Source organism: Columba livia, chromosome 11 (genome assembly GCF_036013475.1).
Source record: "Columba livia isolate bColLiv1 breed racing homer chromosome 11, bColLiv1.pat.W.v2, whole genome shotgun sequence".
NCBI classification, from domain to species: domain Eukaryota; kingdom Metazoa; phylum Chordata; class Aves; order Columbiformes; family Columbidae; genus Columba; species Columba livia.
This window is the reverse complement of record NC_088612.1, coordinates 13,051,459-13,071,564: the sequence shown is the minus strand read 5'-3', so window position 1 is coordinate 13,071,564 and position 20,106 is coordinate 13,051,459. Positions and strand designations below refer to the sequence as shown.

General features: G+C 52.3%; 1 protein-coding gene across 2 annotated transcripts in view; it reads right to left on the bottom strand.

Moving 5' to 3' along the window:
* The window catches only part of FRMD5 (FERM domain containing 5), an 82,269-nt gene that overhangs the window by 9,749 nt on the left and 52,414 nt on the right, over positions 1–20,106 (bottom strand). For both annotated transcript variants that reach the window (XM_065076865.1, XM_065076864.1), the window contains exons 2-7: positions 8,483–8,587; positions 7,516–7,558; positions 6,874–6,952; positions 3,055–3,152; positions 2,166–2,289; positions 1,079–1,166 (exon numbers count right to left, since the gene is read on the bottom strand). In XM_065076865.1, coding sequence (XP_064932937.1) covers positions 1,079–1,166; positions 2,166–2,289; positions 3,055–3,152; positions 6,874–6,952; positions 7,516–7,558; positions 8,483–8,587 — 537 coding nt within the window. The remainder of the gene's footprint in view (positions 1–1,078; positions 1,167–2,165; positions 2,290–3,054; positions 3,153–6,873; positions 6,953–7,515; positions 7,559–8,482; positions 8,588–20,106) is intronic.

The following is a 20,106-nucleotide window of genomic DNA, read 5'->3' as shown; positions in this document are numbered from 1 at the left end:
GGACGCAAATTCCCAAACCCCTCGTGTCTGAGACACAGCAGCTCTGTCCAGTGGTGGCAGGAATATTTCTGTGCATCTGTACCGAAACCAGCCTGTGGATAACACACCAGCCCAGCAGCAGCTCCTGCAGCTCATGGGCTGCCCAAAGTGCTGTGGCTCTTTCCCCAGCTTGGGAAAACCTTTGGGAAAGGGAGAAGCAGCACCTGAGCAGAGGGATGTACCACTGGCATGTGGGATGGAGAGGGGAGCGGAGGAGCAGGGTCCCCTGGGGAGCGGGGGATGATGGAGTGAGCAGGGGTGCTAAATGGGGCGCAGGACCCTGCAGGGAAACAGGAGCAAAGCACAGACCTCCCCACACCGGCACTGATCCCGGGTGCCGAGCATCGCTGCCAGCAGCACCACCGACCTGGCGCAAATGCAGCTCCCCCTGCCTGGCAGTGCCTCCAGCAGCCACAGCACACCCTGCCAGGCCAGGTGGATTCACCACAATGGCGTATTTATGTGGCATAATCCAGGTAAAATTCCCAGGGACCACGGAACAGGTACCACCCTTAGAGTAAAATTCTCCGTCTGCTTTGCATCCCACATCTATCTGCACACGATGGGATTATAAGGGACCAGAGAGAGACACATGCAATGACATCTACACTCAATAAAAAGCATTTCAAACAGAAAACTGGATTACTGGCCAGGGAAGAGCAGAGCGATAGTCTGTCTCTGGGAGATTAATGCTTGTTGGTCTCTCAGACACATTACTGACCTTGTTACTGCCTCCAAATTACAGGTTTTCACAGAAGATGATGGGCCACTGACTCTTACAGTTGTCTGCATGAGAAATGATTCCTTACAGTTTCCGTGTGTGCTCTCTGGAAGGGTTCTGGAGCGCTCCCCCTCCCCTGTGCTCGCTGCGGCTGGTTTTTGGGGCTGGAGATTGCAGTTGGCTCCAGCACAGCCCGTGTCCCACAGCTCCGCCAGCACCGCAGCCCCATGGCAGGTGACAAACCAGCCACATCTGCAGCTTGTTACTGGCTGGAGCAAGAATCCAACGCAAGGAACAGTGCTCAGAAAAGTGTTTTACCTTGCAAGGGTGTGGGTCAACCCCATAGGTCTCCAGAGTCTGGGCTTTCCTAAGGAAATTCAGCTCTGAAGTAGCTGGTGTCTGCCCACTGCAGGGGGGAGAAACAGAGAAAACAAGACTACTGCATGGAAGACATGAACAGGAACGTCAGCCCTTGGTGACAGGGTTGCCACCAGTGACAAGAGGGATCAGTCACAACACGTTCCCGCTACCCCTGTCAGCACAGCCCGTCTGCAGCAGGAGAGCAGTGTGGAGCGCCCCCCAGCTCCTGCCAGCGCATCTCACAGCACCACAACCCACCAAAACTGAGGTGCTGCTGCCAAATGAGGGGCTGAATTTCCTATAGGCAGCACAGGCATTTCTTCAGGGGGAGGATGGGGAGTTTGCTGGGCAGAGGCCAGCAGCCCCCATGATGTATGGGCATGGCTCCGCTGGGGTCCTGGGAGGTGACAGCCCCACTGTCCCCGCCCCGGGACCAGCTGATCCATGGGACACGGCCCTGGAGGTACCACCAGCACCGCGAGAGGACATGGAGCTTTGCTGATGGTCTGTGCACACAGTGTGACAGAGCACATCCCCAGAGCGGGGTGAAGGCAGAAGGGGTCTGGGAGTGGTTGGTCACTGTCCCCATCCTGCCAGGGAAGCCCAGGGATGCCCAAGCTGAGCCAAGAGCTGCAGAAACCCCCCAGCCCTCCCCGGGCAGAAGGGACGGGGCTGGTTTTGCCCCAGGACCAAATCTGCTCCATTGCCCACCTGTTTTTGTTATTCTCTGCACTTTCTGCAGCTTGTTCTGTCTGCTGGATCACACTCGCAGTGAGCAGAGGTTTGGGAAATGCAGCAGCTTCTGTCACAGGGTGATTCGCTGTGATGCTTCTGTGCCATCAAACACCCCGCTTTCCCAAAGCTCTCTGCTCTGCAGTTTGCTGTTACCAGCAGTGCCAAGAGCCCTGCTGGCTCCCAGCTGGATCTGACACACGAGAGCAGCGAGTGCTCATCCCACAGCACAACCGAAAATCCCAAACAGGGACAAAAACCAGCTGAGCATCTGGAATCCCTGCTGCTGCCCAGCAAAGCCCCGGCGCCGTACCTGAGCTCCGACTTGTGGATCTCTGCGATTTTCCTCTCCAGCTTCTCCGAGTGTTTGGGGAAGAACTGGAACTTGGAACTGTAACCTTCCGGGTGCTTTCCTGGGTCATAGTCCCCAATCTCAGCTGGAGGCAGATGGAAATGGTCACAGAACCACAGAATGGTTGGGGTTGGAAGGCACCTCTGGAGATCACAGGCCAGGGTCCATCCCCACCCCGGCAGTACCCAGATGCAGAGCTCAGAGCATCCCAGGAATGCTGCTCCCACCCACCCGTGCTTCCCATCAGAATGATCATTTGTATGCCATTTACTGCCGGCAATTGTTTTTACCATTTGCTTGGGAATCACCCACCAGCAGACGGTCACTCTCCTAAATCTATTAATTCGTCAAGTTATTTGCCCAGAGCCTTCTAGGAGCCTTGTGGTTCTGTGTTACAGCAGCCTTGGGGTGTCCCAGTCCCCAGCCCCATCCCAGCTGGCCGGGAACAGTGAGAGAATCCTGCTCACCCTGTGGGGTGCAACTGTGACTTAAAAAACAAAATTAATTGGAAATCCGTAAAGTGACATGGAGAGCAGCTCTGGTCGGAGTTACCGCAGGCTGTGCACAGCCCTGGACACACAACTGCCTGTCCCAGGGCTGCTCCTGCGCCCAGACAAGCACAGAGCCATGGCCCAGGCTGGCTCAGCCCCAGGGCTACTGATCCTCACCTCCTCACCCCCCTCCAGCCCAGCCCTGCGCCACACAACCACAGCACAACCGCAGCCCGGCAGCATGGGACCCACACCAGCAGGATGGCATTTGTATTCTAGGTGCAGTGATCTGTTGTAAGTGAAAGAATGTAATCAGTACTTAGCATGAAAAGTAAATTTATCTTGTCAAAAGGCATTACCTTGAAGGATATAGGCGGCCAACAAAGCAGCATCCGAAGTCTTGCAGAGGAGACGGCCGTGGTAGAGATCCCTTTTGATCTGCAGGAAGACTAAGTACCTGAGGACAGAAGAGATAGTCCATTTATTAAGCAAAGTTTAAATTAGCTAAACAGGCAATTTAGATGTGGAATATCTACCACGACATGCACTAACGTTTCTTTCTGAGCATCCCATTTACAAGACATTACGCTTGCTGGAAGCCAAGACGTGCTAATTACGGAGGAGTTCCCTGTCAGGGCCGGTGCTGAGGCTCAGACTGACAGTCCCAGCCCCGCAGGGACATGGCATCTCCCCCGATCCAGCTCCCACCTGTGCAGTCACACACAGCACAGCAGAGACACATAGCTCCCTGGGCATTGAGACATTGGGATGAGCATCCCAGCAGGAAAACGCACACAAGAGGAAAGTCAGACAAGGCAGTGCGGGTCCCTGCAGTCCTGGTGATGCTTTGTGACTGCCCCAGTCCAGCATGAGGTGCTCGGGGAAGATGCTCTGAAGGGTCTTGTGGTCCTGAGCCCCCCAGCAATGCTTTGCTTCCCCATCCTGCATCCCCACCTGGCTGCTCAGCTCCCCCATGGCCTGATTTCCTCCTTGTCCAACTTTCTGTATCCTCCCAGGTCTCACCCAGTTCCCCCCTCTGTGCTCCCCAATGACCAACATCACATTATCCAGCGCCAGCTGCCTCTTGCCCATCTCCATGCACCAACGCCCAGTGATAAGGTAAACTAGGGTGGGAAACTACTTATTTGAATAAATTCAAACCTCAGTAACAGCTTGGGCTGAGTCACACAGCAATACATTTGGAAAAACCTTTTGATGGTAAAACATAAGTCACAGAGTGGAGGAGCAAAATGGAAATTGGACTGCTCGGAAATGTGTTTAAATGATCAGACTCGCACTCTGCAATATCTCAGTCATGCCTCATTTCTCAAATCCGTATTTATGATGAGATAAGCCACTAATTTTCACAGATAAAATATCTCAAAAAGAAAACCAGATATTAAAGTGTACTCGTTCCAGGGGAAGGTGGATTTTAAGCCCAGGTTTGAGCTGCAGGCACAGCTCCAGTGCAGCGAGCAAGGCAGCCCACCGCATGGATTTAACCTGCCTGGGTCCCCATCCCACACCCACCATGGAACCCCGGTCAGAAAGGAAAAGTCTGTAAATTTGAGCTGCAGTGCCAAATCCGTGCAGGTGCCAAGCAGGTTTTCCAAAGCCTTGTTTGTTCCTTGGAAATAGCCCCTGGAAAGGGGAATTCTCCAGAGCAGCACTGGGATGCAGCTGCCTCGGAAAAGGAGATTAAAGATGGGAAATATTTAATATTTCCAAACTGGAAGCCATGAGCTGCCATCCAGCTCCACCCCACTGCCCTGGGGGTGCAGCTCCCAACACCCAAGGGTCAATCCTGACCCCATTTCAGTTCTCCCTGCCTGACAATTGCAGACATTTGCTAATCTCTGATTAAAGAAAAGAAATGCAATTAACATATTGTGTGTGCAGCTTAATGCCCACGTAATAGCTGTCATTAAAAACAAGGGGTTTGGCCATTTAACATTTAAATGAAGGTCTGATGGCTACAGTTTCTGGGAGTAAATGTAAAATCTGCAAACTAAATAAATGCCTCCTAAGTAAAACAAGGAGATGTATCCGTGTGAAACTACTGGCCACTTGTGTGTGTCCCCTGAAATGCTCCTGTCCAAACCCCAGGTCAGTCCTGTCCCAGGCAGCCCATGGCAGCAGCAGCTCTGGCATTCTGCACAGGGGCGCATTTCAATCGGCCCAGCAAACGCACTGGGGACTCTTCTCAAAGGATTTGCCCCCTCCACAGCTCCCCAAGAACTGAAACTTTTTCTCTCTTCAAAACAACATCTTAAGGGCTTTTTTTACTTTTGTGGGTTGTTTTGGGGGGTTCTTTTGTCCTTCTGTGAAACACAAGCAAAGCTTTCCTTACTTTTGTACTTCAGCATTAAGAAATCAAACCCCGGAAGAGTTTTTGAAACACGTAACCATCCTCTACTTCTTCTAACTGCGCTGTTCACCACAAATACAGAGTTGATGAATGCAAAACTGAAGCAAAAAGCTGAGCCCAGGTATATTTCAAACACCGTGCAAAACTGGCTGCAAAAGCCCTGACATCCTCTCTCATTTGCTGCCTGCAGAAATAGACTGAAAATCCTAAGATTTAAATCCTGGAATATATTTAGCTCTATCAGTAAGCCTACTTAATTCTCAGCACACTCAGCACAGACTCCAGCTATTCAGCAGGAATATCTAATGGCAGCCAGAGCAAATGGAGCAACAGCAGCCCAGCGTGGGATGGGATAGGCAGAGGGATGCACAGAGGGATGCAGGGATGTTCGGCTGCAGGCTGCTGAGATGGAGCTGCACCAAGTGCATAACAGGGACTATTTGCCACCATCTGAGGGCATTTGGGGCCAAGACATCAGGGGTCCTGCAGTTTGCAGCAGCTGGCTGCCCCCAGAGCAGGACAGCATTTCCAGCCTGCTTGGCAGCCATCAAGAGACATTCGTGCTACTTTTGTCCCTGTTTTCACAGGTAAGATGGAGGTTTTCTTATCCAGGAGCGATGATGTCCTGCCTTGGTCAGGTACATCCCAGGCAAAAGCAGAGGCAGGAAGCACAGGGTGATGTTTTTTCCCCCACCCTTTGCTCCCAGATGCAGCTCACTGGCTTTGGCTGGAGCCTCCACCTGCATTTTGGCAGCTGGGGCCCTATAGGTTTTGCACCTTTCACACCCCAAACCCAGATCCAGGGTATTGTCTTTTAGAAAAAGTACCATTTTTATTACTTTCTCCCTAACAAACCCCAGGCTTGTAAAGAAAACTAGGAATTATTAGCAGCAATAATGGCAAAAGGCTCCAGGGGACAAATGCAGGAACCTTCAGTTTCAGGCAGCAGCAGACCCTCCACAGGGGGATCTGGGCTGTCAGCCCCACAGATCTGCAGTCATGGCTTGTTTGCCAAAGCTGCTGTGGTTTCTCTGCAAGTGCTCATCACGTCCATCCTTCTGGCAGGAAGAGCAGCGTGAAGAGCCCCTAAAGATAGCAACTGGAGAGCAGCGCTGTCAAGTTTCTGCATCGCACTTTATCACCCATTTCTCCCAGAACATCCATGCCCCTTATGTAAAAGGGTTGTGGCTTAATTATTTCCAGGGGACAGCAAGGGAACTGGGGACACTTCAGCCCTTCCCAACAGACCGAGCACATGCAAGGACACCCTGAGCTGGGGACGTGCTCTGGCGCTGGCTATAACAGCTGATTTGGAAACAGTGAGAGTATTTGCAGGAGCAGAAATCAGACTCTGAGGGTGAACTGCTGTTCCTGCTTGAATCCACTGTCCAGCACCGTTCAGGACAGGGGGTTCCAGCTGGAAGGAGAGATTTTGGAGAGCTGCAGGGAAGGGCACATGCCTGGTGCTGCCCAGGAGCTGTTCTGCACTGGCAGGATGGCACGGAAGCCACGATGGATGTTACGGTGAACAGGGCTGCGCCCAGAGCACTTTGCCCTGGAATTGTGGTTTGTGCAACCAGCTGCAGCCAAAGATGAAGTCGGTGAGTTTAAACCCACAGGCAGCACTGGACACAGTGGTCCCACATGCTGACAAACCCAGCTGGAGATTTCCAGAGTTTCCCCACAGCTGGGACAATGCAGAAGCGTTCAGGAAATTCCAATGGCTGCTGCTCTCTCTTGACTATAGAGAGAAGATGGGCAGAGTGTTCCTGCACTGGCTGAGCCCTTGCTGGCTGGTCCCCATCCTCACCTGGTGATCTCCTCCTTCAGAGCCGCCGGGTCCGTGGGGTAGAACTTCACGCGGAAGCACATGGTGAAGGGAGGCTGGGCTGCAGAGAACAGCGATGCCACCGTCACCACACGCAGGGTTTGTCCCCATTGTCCTCCCAAACAACCCCGCTCCCAGAGATGGTCAGATACTGCTGAAGGGCTCACCCACCCTCCCCGTTACTCCAAACACACCAGCTGCCCCGGGTCAGGAGGGAGGAGATGGGTCCAGGGCTGGTCCCTGCTGCGGTGCCGTGGGGGAGCAGATGTCGCCGGCAAAGCTATGGTGAAGCCCCTGTGGCACCGGCCGCACACCTCACTACCCGGCATTGGTGAATCTCACTTTGCTCATCCCCATCATCCCTGTCCCGGTCCCCGCAGGGCCGGTGCCCTGGTGCCCGTGTGCTGGGGGGCACGGCCGGCTGCAACTGCAGTGGGACCGGTGGAGAATGACCCCACTTTCAGGTCAGCAGAACAGCTTTATGGATAACTATAAAGGCCCTTTTTCTGGGAGATGCACTGGGAATTGACCCCAGAGGGGAAGGACTGGATAAAATGGCAATACATCTAGAATGTAGGGAGCACACATCACCTGTCTGGGACAACTGCTTGTGGTGATACTCACCCCTCATCTGTTTCACAACCGACTTGGTAAATTCCAGCCAATGCTGAAAGGAAAAAGAAGGTAATTAAAGCAACTCAGTAACAAATACTTTCAATTAATAATGCTCATTTGCCAGAAGAGAAGATAGTCTGAGTAAAAACCCCAACATTCCTCCTCACACAGTGACTGTGCTGGGGGGTCCCCAGGGCATCGTGCGGAGACGCTGGTGAGTGCAGAGCTCAGCCATGCTCTCTCCGACCATGCACACAGAGATGATTCACAACCATGCTTTATGCACAGGGGTTAATTTCTACATGTATTTAAAGAGGCGATTCACCAAAAGCAGGGAAACAAAGAGCTGACACAAGTTAACGATCCCTCAGCATCATGCAAGGAAAATGCCGCTCGCCCACACTGAAGAGCTGCCACTCCACAGCCCGCTGCAAATACGGCCACCGGGTCCTGCACAGCATGATAACAAAGGGTAGGAGGCAAATCTGGAGAGACAGGAGAAGGCTGCAGAGTTGGGAGGAAGAAAGACCAAAAAAACACAAGTTGGGGGGCACAGGTGACATGGGGGGTGATGGTCCAGAGACCTCGCAAGTGGCAGCAGCATCACACACTCCCAATGGCTCCGACTCTGCAAAGCAAGGAGGACGAGGAAGAGGAGGCTACTGCTCTGGGTGAGAAAACCTGGATGAGTGTCAGTGGGTGCCCTGGAAGGGAGAAGGGGCAGCGAGGGGCTTAGCACAGCCCCTTCCCACCCTGGGCGGCAGCAAGGAAGCAGCTCCCAGCTCAAAACAGAGACGGCAGAAAGTGGCTTGTCCTTCCCGCAGCAGGGGCTGGGAGAATCGCTGGGGAAGAGCCCCCATCACTGCCCAACCCAATTCTGTTTGGCCTAGTGCTCAGCCGCAGCAGCAAGGACCCGTCTGATAGCACCCAGCTGCACGAAACCCCCTCGCTCAGCCCAGGCGCGAAGGGCTCTCACCCTTTGCTTGTCGGGGTCCACGAAGCGGATGCCGAAGTAGTCCTTCTCCAGCAGGTTCAGGTGGTGGCAGAGAAGGTCAAACAGGTACTGGCCCTTAGCATCTCTCTGCAAGACAAAGAAGCTCATTGGCAAAGTGCAGGACGATGGCAGCAGAGGGAGGAGCTGGGGCATGCCAGGCAGATGAAGGGTCCAATACTTATGGTGACACCAAGGTTGCTGTAAATCCACCAACTGCCCTGGTGCTTCATCAGCAATATTTTCAGCTCAGAAACCATCTTACATCCCACCCAAGAGGCAGCCAGGAGCAGGACGGCAGAACACACCAGCCCCATCCCTGTCCAGAGACCTGTGGCTCATGTGCGGGCAGAATGCTGGGGCTGCCCAGGTCTCGGCAGGGGGCGGCAACATCGGCCAAAAAACACGTTTGCTTGGATAACAAACCTCTGGCAGCACTTTGTAGGTGAAGCTGCCTGGACAGAGTGTGTGGTGAGAGTGGAGCAGCAGAACTGCAGCCGCTGCAGACACAGCCTGAACATCACCAAACAAAACATGCGGGGTGTTTTAAGAGCATAAATAAAACTGTGAGCAAGGTCAGAGTCTGTCTGGGAATCAGCCAGCAGCTCGAGCCGTTCGAGGGAAGCTGTGAATTCCAGGCTCTGGCCCGTGTTTCCAGGCAGATCAGCGAGGTGGCAGCTTCACTGCTGCTCTGACCGCGCTGGAGTCCCTTGTCACAGATGTGGCACAGGTCACCGTCACCTCATTGCTTCTGCTCTCCTCTGTCTCTCTTCAACAGCCTTTCCCTTCTCTGGCACTACAGCATGAAGCCAGTGCCAACTTGTCTATTTTTAGCATATTTCTTCTGTGCCTTTTCTGCGATGGAGTTTTTAGGAAAAAACCTTCGCCTCCGTGGTCCCCAGGGCCATGCACCACAGGGCAGGGGGACTTCACAGCTTTCTGTTTCTCCAGAACCAGATCCCCACTCTGGAGAGAGACAGAGCATCAGGGCCATGAGAACTACAGATTTATAAGGCCTGGTGTGCCAGTACAACTTACAGCCAGTGGTAGACTGAACATTAATGGGGAATCTTAAAGTATTATAGCTATAAAATCTGCTACATCTCAAAATTATTAAAAATTTCATTTCCAGCGCTGCAGAGGCTGAAGCACACACTGAATTTGAGTGCTGTGAGCTACTCCACAGCAGCGCTGGCCCAGGAGACCATGGCCCATCCTGCGTTTGCTATGAAAACGCAGCACCCGAGAGAGCTGAGAGCCCTACAATGACACCCACTCACAGCCCCCAGGACTCACTCACAGCTCGTCCAGCCGGGGGTCACAGCTGGAGACGGGCTGTGCATCCTCTCTGTCAAAAAGAAGATCACTGTTTTTCCCAGAAATGGTTTTCCTATATGCTAAAGGTTTGAAGTCAGTAAGCCAAGGGCTGGAGAGCCCCCACACCAGACCTGATTTACCAGCAAAGGGACTGACCCAGACCAAGAGTGCAGCTGTGCAACGCTCCATATAAGCCCTTTATACAACAGCAATTTAACTACTCCGAAATTTTCCATCCAGTTTCTAATAAATCACTGTAACATTTGGCTCATGGACGAGAACCCAGATGCACCCGGGTAATTCATGACCCCCAGCTCAGCAGAGCTGCCCGCAGGGTCCATCCCAGGGCTCCAAGGTGAGCAGAGTGTCACCCCCAGAAGGGGGTCCCCTCAGTCTGTGTCAAGTTTGGGATCAAAACCAGTATTTTACTTATTTCTGAAAAGCTGCCTGCCCTTGGCCATGCACCGGGCTTTGTAGAAGGACCCTGCAGACAACGGGGATCCTGCTTTCCCTCCCAATGCATGGGGATCCTGCTTTACCTACCAGTCCATGGGGAACCCACTTTACAGTGCCACAGCTCTGCAGATCAAAGGCTGCTCCTGACAGCCGACACTGCCTCTTTCAGATAACACAGGTTTCCGTTTCCTGACAAACACATTTAACATGTGCATTATCTGATCAAATAATAGCTCAGCAGACACAGGCCACGCAATCAGGGAACCCTGTGGGTCTGGCATTAACTTGTTCCTGGGCCTTGGTGCGGTATGGTAAATCTCCCTGCATTTTAAATAAATAGTGCTTCCTTCAAAGAGTCATGGCCAGCCCGGTCCCAGGGTGCAAACCCGCCTGCGCAAGCAGGCTGTGGGCTCCGCGGTGAAGTGGTGCTGGGCTCCTGGACCTGCTGTTAAAAGGCAGCGGCGCAGCCCAAACCTGGCTGGCAGAGCCGGCAGCTGCTGGGCACCGCAGCGCATCACACCCGGCTCCGCTGACTCACGCTCTTCCCCAATTTCATAAGGAGTTTTTCAGCAGCTCTCATTGTTGTGGAGATGGAGACTTGGGAGAGCTGTTCTGGGCAGAAGCGTGAAGTGGCAGGAGTGCATTGGGAGTGGTGCCCTAAGAGTTTGCACTGAGGCTGCTGAAGCGTCCTGCAGGCACAGCATGGCCAAAGATAGGCTGGGTCTGAGCAGGGCCTGCCGAAGCCCAGCTCAGTCCCTGCGAGATGTTGAGACCCGAACACACACAACTCCCTGCAGGCAGCCAGTCCTGCCAGCCGTGGGAACAGCTCTGAGAGCACCGTGCGAAAATGGCAGAGATTGGCTCTCTCCATTCTCCTGCCCTGCATCCCTCCTTCTCCCCAGGCCACAAGCCCCCCACTTGCTCTAGTGACAATATGCAAATGCACCAGCACTGGGAAAAATGAAAGATTCCCATTTGAGACCTGCACCCCTCGACCCGCTGCCCCTGGGGAGCTGTTGCTGCTGCTTGGGAAATGAGGCCACTCATTTAGGAGCCTGAATACGGACTTAGGTGCTGAACTTGGAAAACCATGGCCTAGATTGTGCCTTATTAATAGGCTAATTGAGTCTCTGCCTGTATCATCCATCACTGTCAAACACAAGCAGCGCCCAGCACAGGCTGTGCACCCGGCTCAGGTACAAGGGCACAGAGCGGAAAGGAACAACGAAACCTGCCAGAATCCAAATCCCTTGTCCTGGCTTAGAGCAAGTTATTGTTCTTTCCTTAAATAATATTCCTTTTTGCAATGAGGAGTGAAGCAGCAACACAGCGCTTGAGGAGAGAGAAACTGCAGCAGCATCTCGTGAGCAGAGAACAACTACCCAAGCCCTGCTCGCCTGTCAGGCATGAAATAACCTGCCCAGATCAGCCACTGTGTGTGTTAGGAAGACCAAACCTCCTCCTGCATTATATACAAAATAGTAATAAACACTGATTTTATCTTCTTCCCCTAGAGAAGATTACTTTGCAGGCTGACCTAAAGGCACATTTGACACAGCCAGAGGTTAAAACAAGTGGCTAAATAACACCAATTGTAGCTGCACGAATAAAGACATACTTGTAAATCACTCCCGATCAGACCTGAAGGGCTGTTGGACATGAAGCAGCTGCCGCAGCACGTGCCATCTGCAGCCAGCGATGCACGGCACATCTGGCAGTGATGTCGGCCCTGCCTGCCGGCAGCCCCCCCAGCGCTGCTCAGGGAACCCGCACACCCGGGAAGCCTCGTACAGACAATGGGCATGGAAAACACTGGAGGAGGCGGCAAAAGTGCAAACCTCTCTAGCAGAGAGGGGATTTCACCCTTCACAACGCTGTGCTGCTCCGCACCCCAGAGCCCGTTTTGAGGGGTTTGCTCCAGGCTTTCCCCCCTGTTCCCCTCCCATGCCCCAAATGTGCACGAACGTCTGCATGCTGCCTCTGCGATCTTAACACAGAGAAGCTGCAATGAAGGACAAATCAGACATGCCTCCCCTATCCAGTCCAATGGAATATGGTGAAAGTGTGAAAACGCAAACAGCATTACAGGGGAAAATTCCTTCTCTTTGATCTCTCTAACTTGAATTAAACATATTCTAAATTAATTATTATGAGTACATCTTTCAGGAAATTATCTGAACTGTCTTTACAAATCACAACTTAAAAGAGCTGTCTATTGCATAATATCAGCTTAAATATTCTATGTTTTGATCTTTATATGTTCTTATAAAGTAAGACTTATATCTGTCTCAAGGTCTGCCAGCTTTTGAGGTCAGCCTTGCAGTACAGCAGTCTGATGGAGAGACGATCACACTGCTAGCAATCACTGGTCGCACTTACCAGGAACGCTGTGTGCTGACCTGACCCCACCATGCACAGGTATTCCCTGCTGAATATTAACACCTGCTAATGATTGTTTTCTGTCTTAAACTTCTGTTCTATATAAAAACTTGTGGAACAGCCAGTAAGCACAGCACTGTGTCCCGGACCCCGCAGCCGCTGCAGGGTAGTGCGTTACCAGGACTAACTGCAATTGTGCAACTGAGCAGGACTACAGGGAGTGATGCTGGGGCCGCGCTTCTGCTCCCAGCGCTGCGCAGGGGACACGGGCTGCCTGTCACTCCTGATGCATCACATCACGTTGTTCCCATTCATAACAGCCCTAATTTTGCCCACTCTCGTGCTGAACAAGCTGAAGATGTGCCCCTGCTCACGGACAGCTGCGTTATGGCACAGGCAGGCAGGACATCTGCAGACCTGTATTTCCGTGTGCTGTCCCTGCAGCCGTGCATCCCACGAGCAACACCCAGATGGTTTCAGCACCGCAGGGCAGCGCAGAGAGATGCTGTTGGGGACCCAACTTCCCCCCAGCTCAGCCCCACATCCTCCCTCGTGCCTGATCTTCCAGGGAGTTCTATGATCCATTTTTACAGAGGGACAGGAAGACAGTGCTGTGCCGATGGCAGGTAGATCCCAATGGGACTTTCCAGTGGCAAATGGACCCACAGCTCAGTGACGGGAAACTCCACTGTGGGTTCTGCTGCTCAACAGAACTCAACAAACTTAGGTCAGGGCCCATCTGGCCCCAGCCCTCCAGCCCAGGGTCGTGGGTCTGAGGAGCCCCCGAGCACCTCGCCCTGCTGAGCATCAGCATCACTACAGTTCCTGCAGACAAAAAGTGCAGAATGCTGAAACTGGCAGCCTTTACTGCGAAAGAGTTTTGCACCATGTACTGCAAAACAGAAACAAGGCTTCTACAGGGAGATAAACGCTTCCAGCACTATCAAACAAAGGATCCCAGATGATTTTTAAACCTTAAGAAGATTAAATTAACCTTGCATTCTTAGCTTTTTTAAGCTCCTCAGCCAAAATTAGGGTCATCCAGAGCTAAAAACGTTTTTAAAAAAGGAGATTTAGAAATAGCAGCTCATCTGAAAATGAAACGGTGTGCCTCAGCTCAGGCAGGAGCAGCCCCGTCCCTGGGCACAGCAGCTCTTGGGCAGCACAGCCACCACTCCAGCGGTGAGGGATGGCTTTGCCTTGCGGGGTGAGACCCAGCTCTGTCCTAAAGTCTTGCTTAGAGACACTGGTAGCACAGCCATTTTTAGACCATTTATCATGTGCCATGACGGGTTTGTTTCACTCCAGCTTCTTAATCAGGTACCACGCGGCACCAAGCCCAACACCATATAAACCATATAAAAGTGTGAGCTTCCTACATCACCCTGAGCACCACTGCCACCCAACCTGCTGCCAAACCTGCCGCCTCCAGGACAAGGCCAGAGCAGCAAGGCCAGTTTGCACACTGAGGCTGAGCACAACCAGCTCCTTCAGCAGCGCAGAACCAGCCCCTTCCCGCAGCCTGTGACACCCACCAGGTCCTGCCGACTGCCACGGGGATGGCACAGCGATATCAGACAACCCTAAATGTGGTTCTGGCGATGGGAAGGTGAGGGTTGGGCACCGCATCCTCACTTGAGCATCGTTACACCCTGCAGTGTCACAGTATGGGATGTGTCAGAAATCCCCCGCAAGCAGGTTCCTCCGGCTCCTGCAGTGAGCTCCCACTGCAAAACTCCACTCTAAGAAACAGGTTCTGACCTCCAGCCAAACCAGACTGGCTCATGCTTTGAGGGCTCCTCTCGAAGGTTCTGTCCCAATGGGAGCCCCAAGCTGGCAGAGCGGATGATAGGGGGAGCCCAGCAAACACGGGGGCTGCAGGGAGCAGCTGATCCCCCGACGGGGCTCACCACACAGCCAGGGCTTGGTGAGAAACACCAGCAGGAGAGGACACGGGGTTGAGCCCCACAGCAGCTCAGGTTCTGCTGTTCTCAGTGTGACCCACATCCCAACTCTGCTGCCAGGCATGGCCAGACCCAGCCCCACCGCAGCATCTGCACTGCTGGAGCCAAAACAGTGATTCACCCACAGCCGCTCTGCGGATTAAGTGCAGGATTTACAGAAGAAAAAGCAGCAGTTGAAAGTGTCTCCTTTCTGTGCTATTTGGTTTGGAAATCTCATTGTGGAACTGGCCATTCCTCTCTGCTTCCTGAGCTTAGAAGATTATTTTTTAAAGAAAACTTCAAAAAAAGTCCACTTTACAAAGTGACGTTTAAGCTTAAGTCTCTTTGGCAGCAACATCTGAGCTGGAAGACATCAAAGACCCACCAGCTCCATTGCCAACATGAAGAGATTTTCACTAGCAATTTGATTGCGATATTGTGGTTTAAATGCTGCATTTTCAAAATTCGGCATTGTACTGTGTGAGGCTGGGATTTAATATCCCTCGGACAAAGTTAACGTGCACTTTGCAGGCAGGGTCCAGTCCAAATCAGTGGCTCTTGGCCCTCAGAGGAAGCAGGCAGTTCATCTGAGCTGCGGAATGAGGCAGAAATGGGTAAAAATATGCCTGAGAACATTAATTTCCAGACAGGGAACAAGTGGCTCAGAAATGCGTGACTGCGCTGGGAGCAGAGCCCGCAGGGCTGTAGTGGGGTGCGTTACCTGCAGGGACCCCTCACTCCCTACGCCCCCCAGGCTGGGGCTGCAGGGGGACAGCAGCAGCCTCAGCATTAGCCCTGAGGGTTCCCCAACAATGTCACAGGTGTCCCCAAGCGGGATGGCACCATCGCCAGTGGGGCAGGAGGGCAGTGAACTGCACAGCTCTCGCACCCTCTGCTGCTCCTGTGCTGGTGCTGAGAACTTCCCTGGCAACTCCTGCAGTCCTGCCCTGTCCCCACGGCCCCCTCCCTGACCCCTGCTCCACTGCTGCAGAAAGAAGCATTACACTTCTTCACTACTTTGATTTATTATTGTTGGCTATTTTGCTGTATTCTTGTTGGCTCCTTTGCTGCTGTTGCACTGGCTGATGCTCTCCCTCCAGGTGAGCGGGGCACTGGGTGCCCGCTGCAGCGAGGAGGGGAGCGGGTCACCCCCTGCCCACGATACCGTGACCCAAGCACCCTGAGAACCAGCAGCAGTGAGGGCTCAGCTAAGGGCTGCTGTGCTCCGGTGTGCTGCAGGCTCAGCCTTGCTTCCAGAAAGGGCTGAGCAGCACCAAGGAGCCACAGTGTCACAAAAATCCCCTGGGAAGATGCTCCCAGAGCCATTGGTGAGGCCAGGACTTGAGGAGTGTTGAGGGACTGTTCCCAGGAATGTTCCCATGGTTTCTGAGAAGATCCAGTTGGGGATGAGCCCCAAGCATGAGCACAAAGGATTTTTGTTGGGGAACATTGCAGACGGCTTCCAAAGGCAGTCCTGGGTGCGGGTGAAAGGGGATAAAAGGCCACAGAGAACCAGGTGGCTGGGGAGGACTCGGAGCAGGGACACACGGAGCCCGGGGAGCACCGGTCCCCCAAGGACATGGTGCTGGGGTCACGTTGCTGCCCAGACCTCACAGCCCACCCTGCCCTGGGCCACCGGGCCTTTTGGTGTGTGCCAAATGAACCCTTTAGCAAAGGTGGTGACAGAAGCAGAGTCACCTGATGAACAAACGGCAGCTGCCGGCAACAAGTGAAGTGGGAAATGCAGAACAGTTCTGTGATAGCCCCAGCTCCGCCAGCTCCAGCCCACCGGAGGAGACTAGGAGTAAGAAAAACGGGTTTTACATAACACTCAAATGTAATCCTGTTATATTTATAGCATATGCATTTCAGTATTAATTCCCTGTTATCTGTAATCCTTCTTCCTCGCTGACACAGTAATTTCGGTCTTCAAGACTTATCCAGGGAGTTTGCTCCAGAACTTTATTAAGATTTTGAGAAGGAAAGTTCCTAATGAAGTGACTCTTGGAACCTTAAACTTCAGATTATCAACTCCTTGTTTTAATCCACAGGCAGGTTTTTAAAACCCTTTGACATGGTGGCATATGCAAAACACCCTTCACAGCTCTCCATCTCTGAATTTGAGCAGCTGATGCTTCCGCTTATGTCTCCATTTAGGAAAGAATCCACCTTGGGACAGCAGTTCAGCACATTTTTAAATCCCAAACCATAGTCAGGGATTTATCACCTACTTAGAACATACCAGCCCCCCACAAACCAATGTGGCTGTAGCTCTGTCCACACTTCACTGCTGCAGCTGGGGAGGATTTATCTCCTCGTTTGAAGAGGAAGCTTTCCTGACAGCTCTGCACTCCCAAGGGCTTTGGAAAACTTGCTCCCTATTTTCCCCAGTACTGACAGCTCTCCAGGCACCATCCCAGAGTCATGGCATTGCCTCAGCAAGGAACAGGATCTTGCTGGAAACAGAACAGCAAAGCAACATTGATCCCCCATCCTGCATCCCCAGCCAGGGCAGCTCATCCCCACACCCTCTGCACCGTGGAGGTGGTGGTAGACCCAATAGGACTGATGCTACACAGCTGGATATGCACTGCACAGCTGGAGCCAGCACACACAAGACCCCGAGATGGGGCTGGTAGTGACCACCAGCCACTGTGTTTTACACAAAACCAAGCAAACCTCAGCAGCTCCAGCAGCCTGTTCAGGCTCCAGTCCCACTGCCTCGATGCTGGTGACAGGGCCATCTGTTTGCTCTTCCCACAGCAAAATATTCTTCAGTGAGTCACAGTTAAGAACAAGAATGACAAGAGTTTCTGTCAGAAGGGTGAATTTAACACCATTCAAATATTTATCATGGATTAAGTAGAGGGGATTTTTAAAAATTAAAGATGGGAGGAGGGGCAGGAAATTTGGGCTGTGGGGAAAGGACTGGCTGGTGGAACAGCAGAGGGACCCCCCAGCAAGACCCCCCCGTCAGCTTCTCCCAGTGACCCCACAACAAGGGCTTGTGCTGCTGGACGTCCCCATGGGCTAATCATGATCTGAACGGGTCCTGCCGCGGAGCCTCTGGGAGATGCTGGGATCGTCCCTCAGCTGGAACACAGCTCCCCAGCCACCTGCACACTAACTCCCAGCGATACGACACCTTACATTTTGCTACTTAGTGCTACTGTGTAACTTTTAGAAATTATATTTAGAATTTATAAGTCTATAATTTAGAGGCACTGAAAACCTCTCACCATAAAACCAAATTGGTTTTTCCAATAAGTCAAACTCACTTTTTTCATTCATGCAAGCCTGGAGCAGCTCCATACGTGCTCTTGTTTAAACTGGCACTCTTCTTCCATTAGCACGCAAAAGAGTCTTGGTGCAACTAATTCTGCTATATATGATTTAGAGGCTCATAAACATGTTCATAGCAATCAGCTGATGAGAAATATTTCCTTGTCAGAAGGTAAGCCCTACTTGCTGCATACAAGAAAGAGATATTTTTAATGCAAGTCATGCTGCTTGCAGCACGTGGGAACTAAAAACACTTTAGCAACAGCTTTGCTTGTGGGGGCTTCACGACCGAGTGCGGAGCTGCCTGCGCAGCCAGGAATCCGCCGGGCATGGGGCTTGGGGTCCCACGGGGAATCCCCCTTTCCGAGCAGCATCCCCTTCAGACCCTGTGGAAATGAGCTCTGCGTGTCATGGTCAATGCTATTGCACACACAGCTGATGAAAAATGAAATAAAACAAACAACAACGATGAAAATCTGTCTGTGCCACTCACAAAAAACAGGCACCTTCGTTTTTTTTGGCAACATTCCTGCTGAAAAGCTCACTCTGCTTCCAGCAGCTGAATGCAGCAAAACGCTCATGGGAGAAAAGAAAGAAAAGTATAAATGGTTCATAAAAAATTTACTTTTCATGAAAGCGAAGCGAGGCGCTGGCAGAAACACAGGGGTGAGAACTGCAATAACACCGGGTGAAGCCACAGTCCAGCCCTTCCTTTGCCCCCGGCAGCACTGGGATGCAGGCACAGCCCTGGAGCCCAAACAGCCCCATGGGCCCCTGCGGCTGCGCTGGGCTCACCGCTCCAGCACTGCGGCTGTGATGGGGCCAGACCCACCGCCCTGGCACTGCGGCTGGGATGGGGCCGTGGGCCAGCCCGAGCATCTCAGCCTGCCCAGGAACTGGAACAAGACATTTCATTTGCTTGTGCTCACAAACGTCCAGTGTCCCCAAACCCTTGCTCTCACATGTGTAAACCACTGGAATAATTTGTTGTGAGAAGTCTGATCAATGTCCTGGGTCAGCAGCGTCTGTCAGACCTCTGAGTAAGCAGAGAACAGCAGGAGCATCTGCGCGCCCTCCCATAGCCCGTCCTGTACAGAGACCAACGCTGAGCTTCACAACTTCCCCCAAAACCTTCTCCTAGAAAGGACGTTCATCTGCACAGTCTCATGGATGGATGATGGGGTACAGCTCATGCTCCTACAGACTTAAAACCAGAACCAAACCAATAAAATATATGGGCAAAACCACATCCAAACACAAGGCAGAGGTCCAAAACTCCTCTTCAGAATCAAAACTAAGAGCAGGTTCAAAAACAATTAGTATTTAAATCTCTCTGCATGCACCTCAAGAATAAAGATCACCAGCAGAAGCACAAGCCTTATGATTAAGGCAAAACAGACCTTATTTGTGCTACAGAAATGACCATATGTGGAATCCTTCTGGGAGACTGTAATCAGTCAGATTAACATGATAATGAACTCTGATTTACCCAGCAATGGAAAGAACTTTGTCCTCAGAGACATCGCATTGCTCACAGAATATTAACAAAGATGACTTTTTTTTATATAACTACGAATATCACTTGACTGCAAGATTGTTAACCCTCCCAGAAGGTGATTTCCTAGGGAGAGGGAGGAGAGCCATTTTATGCTATAAACGAGCAACACTAATAGAGGTGCAGACAGCAGAAACCTTCCAATAAATCTGATACCGCCTTCAGCAGAAAATGAGATACAGACACAAGCACCATGCGATGTAAATCTCCATTATGACAACGTTATTTTACCAATAACACTGTGGAATAAGCCCTGGATAACACACTGGGTGCTGTGTGAAGACTGCCTGCAACATTAAAGTCCAGCCTTGGTGACAGCTGCTTCTCATGGGGCTGGGAAAGCACAAACTGGGGGAAAGTGCTGCTGTGAGCCCTGTTCCCACAAAGGGGCCCAGGAAGGCTGCACCAGCATCAGCTGCTCTGCATTGGTGGGGATGCTGGGGAAGCTGCACCAAGAGCCACTGTCCTGCACCAGAGCAGTGTTACTGCCACTCCCCTTCCCCAAGCGAGGGACGTTCTGCTTGGCGAGACAAATTCAGGGGATAACGAAGGGCAGAAGCTAAGACTTTCAGTCTGCACCCACTGCCAGTGTCCCCATCACCAACAACAACCTTCTCGCTCTCTGCAACTGCCTGAAAGGAGGTTGGAGCCAGGGGTGGACGGGCTCTGCTCCCAAG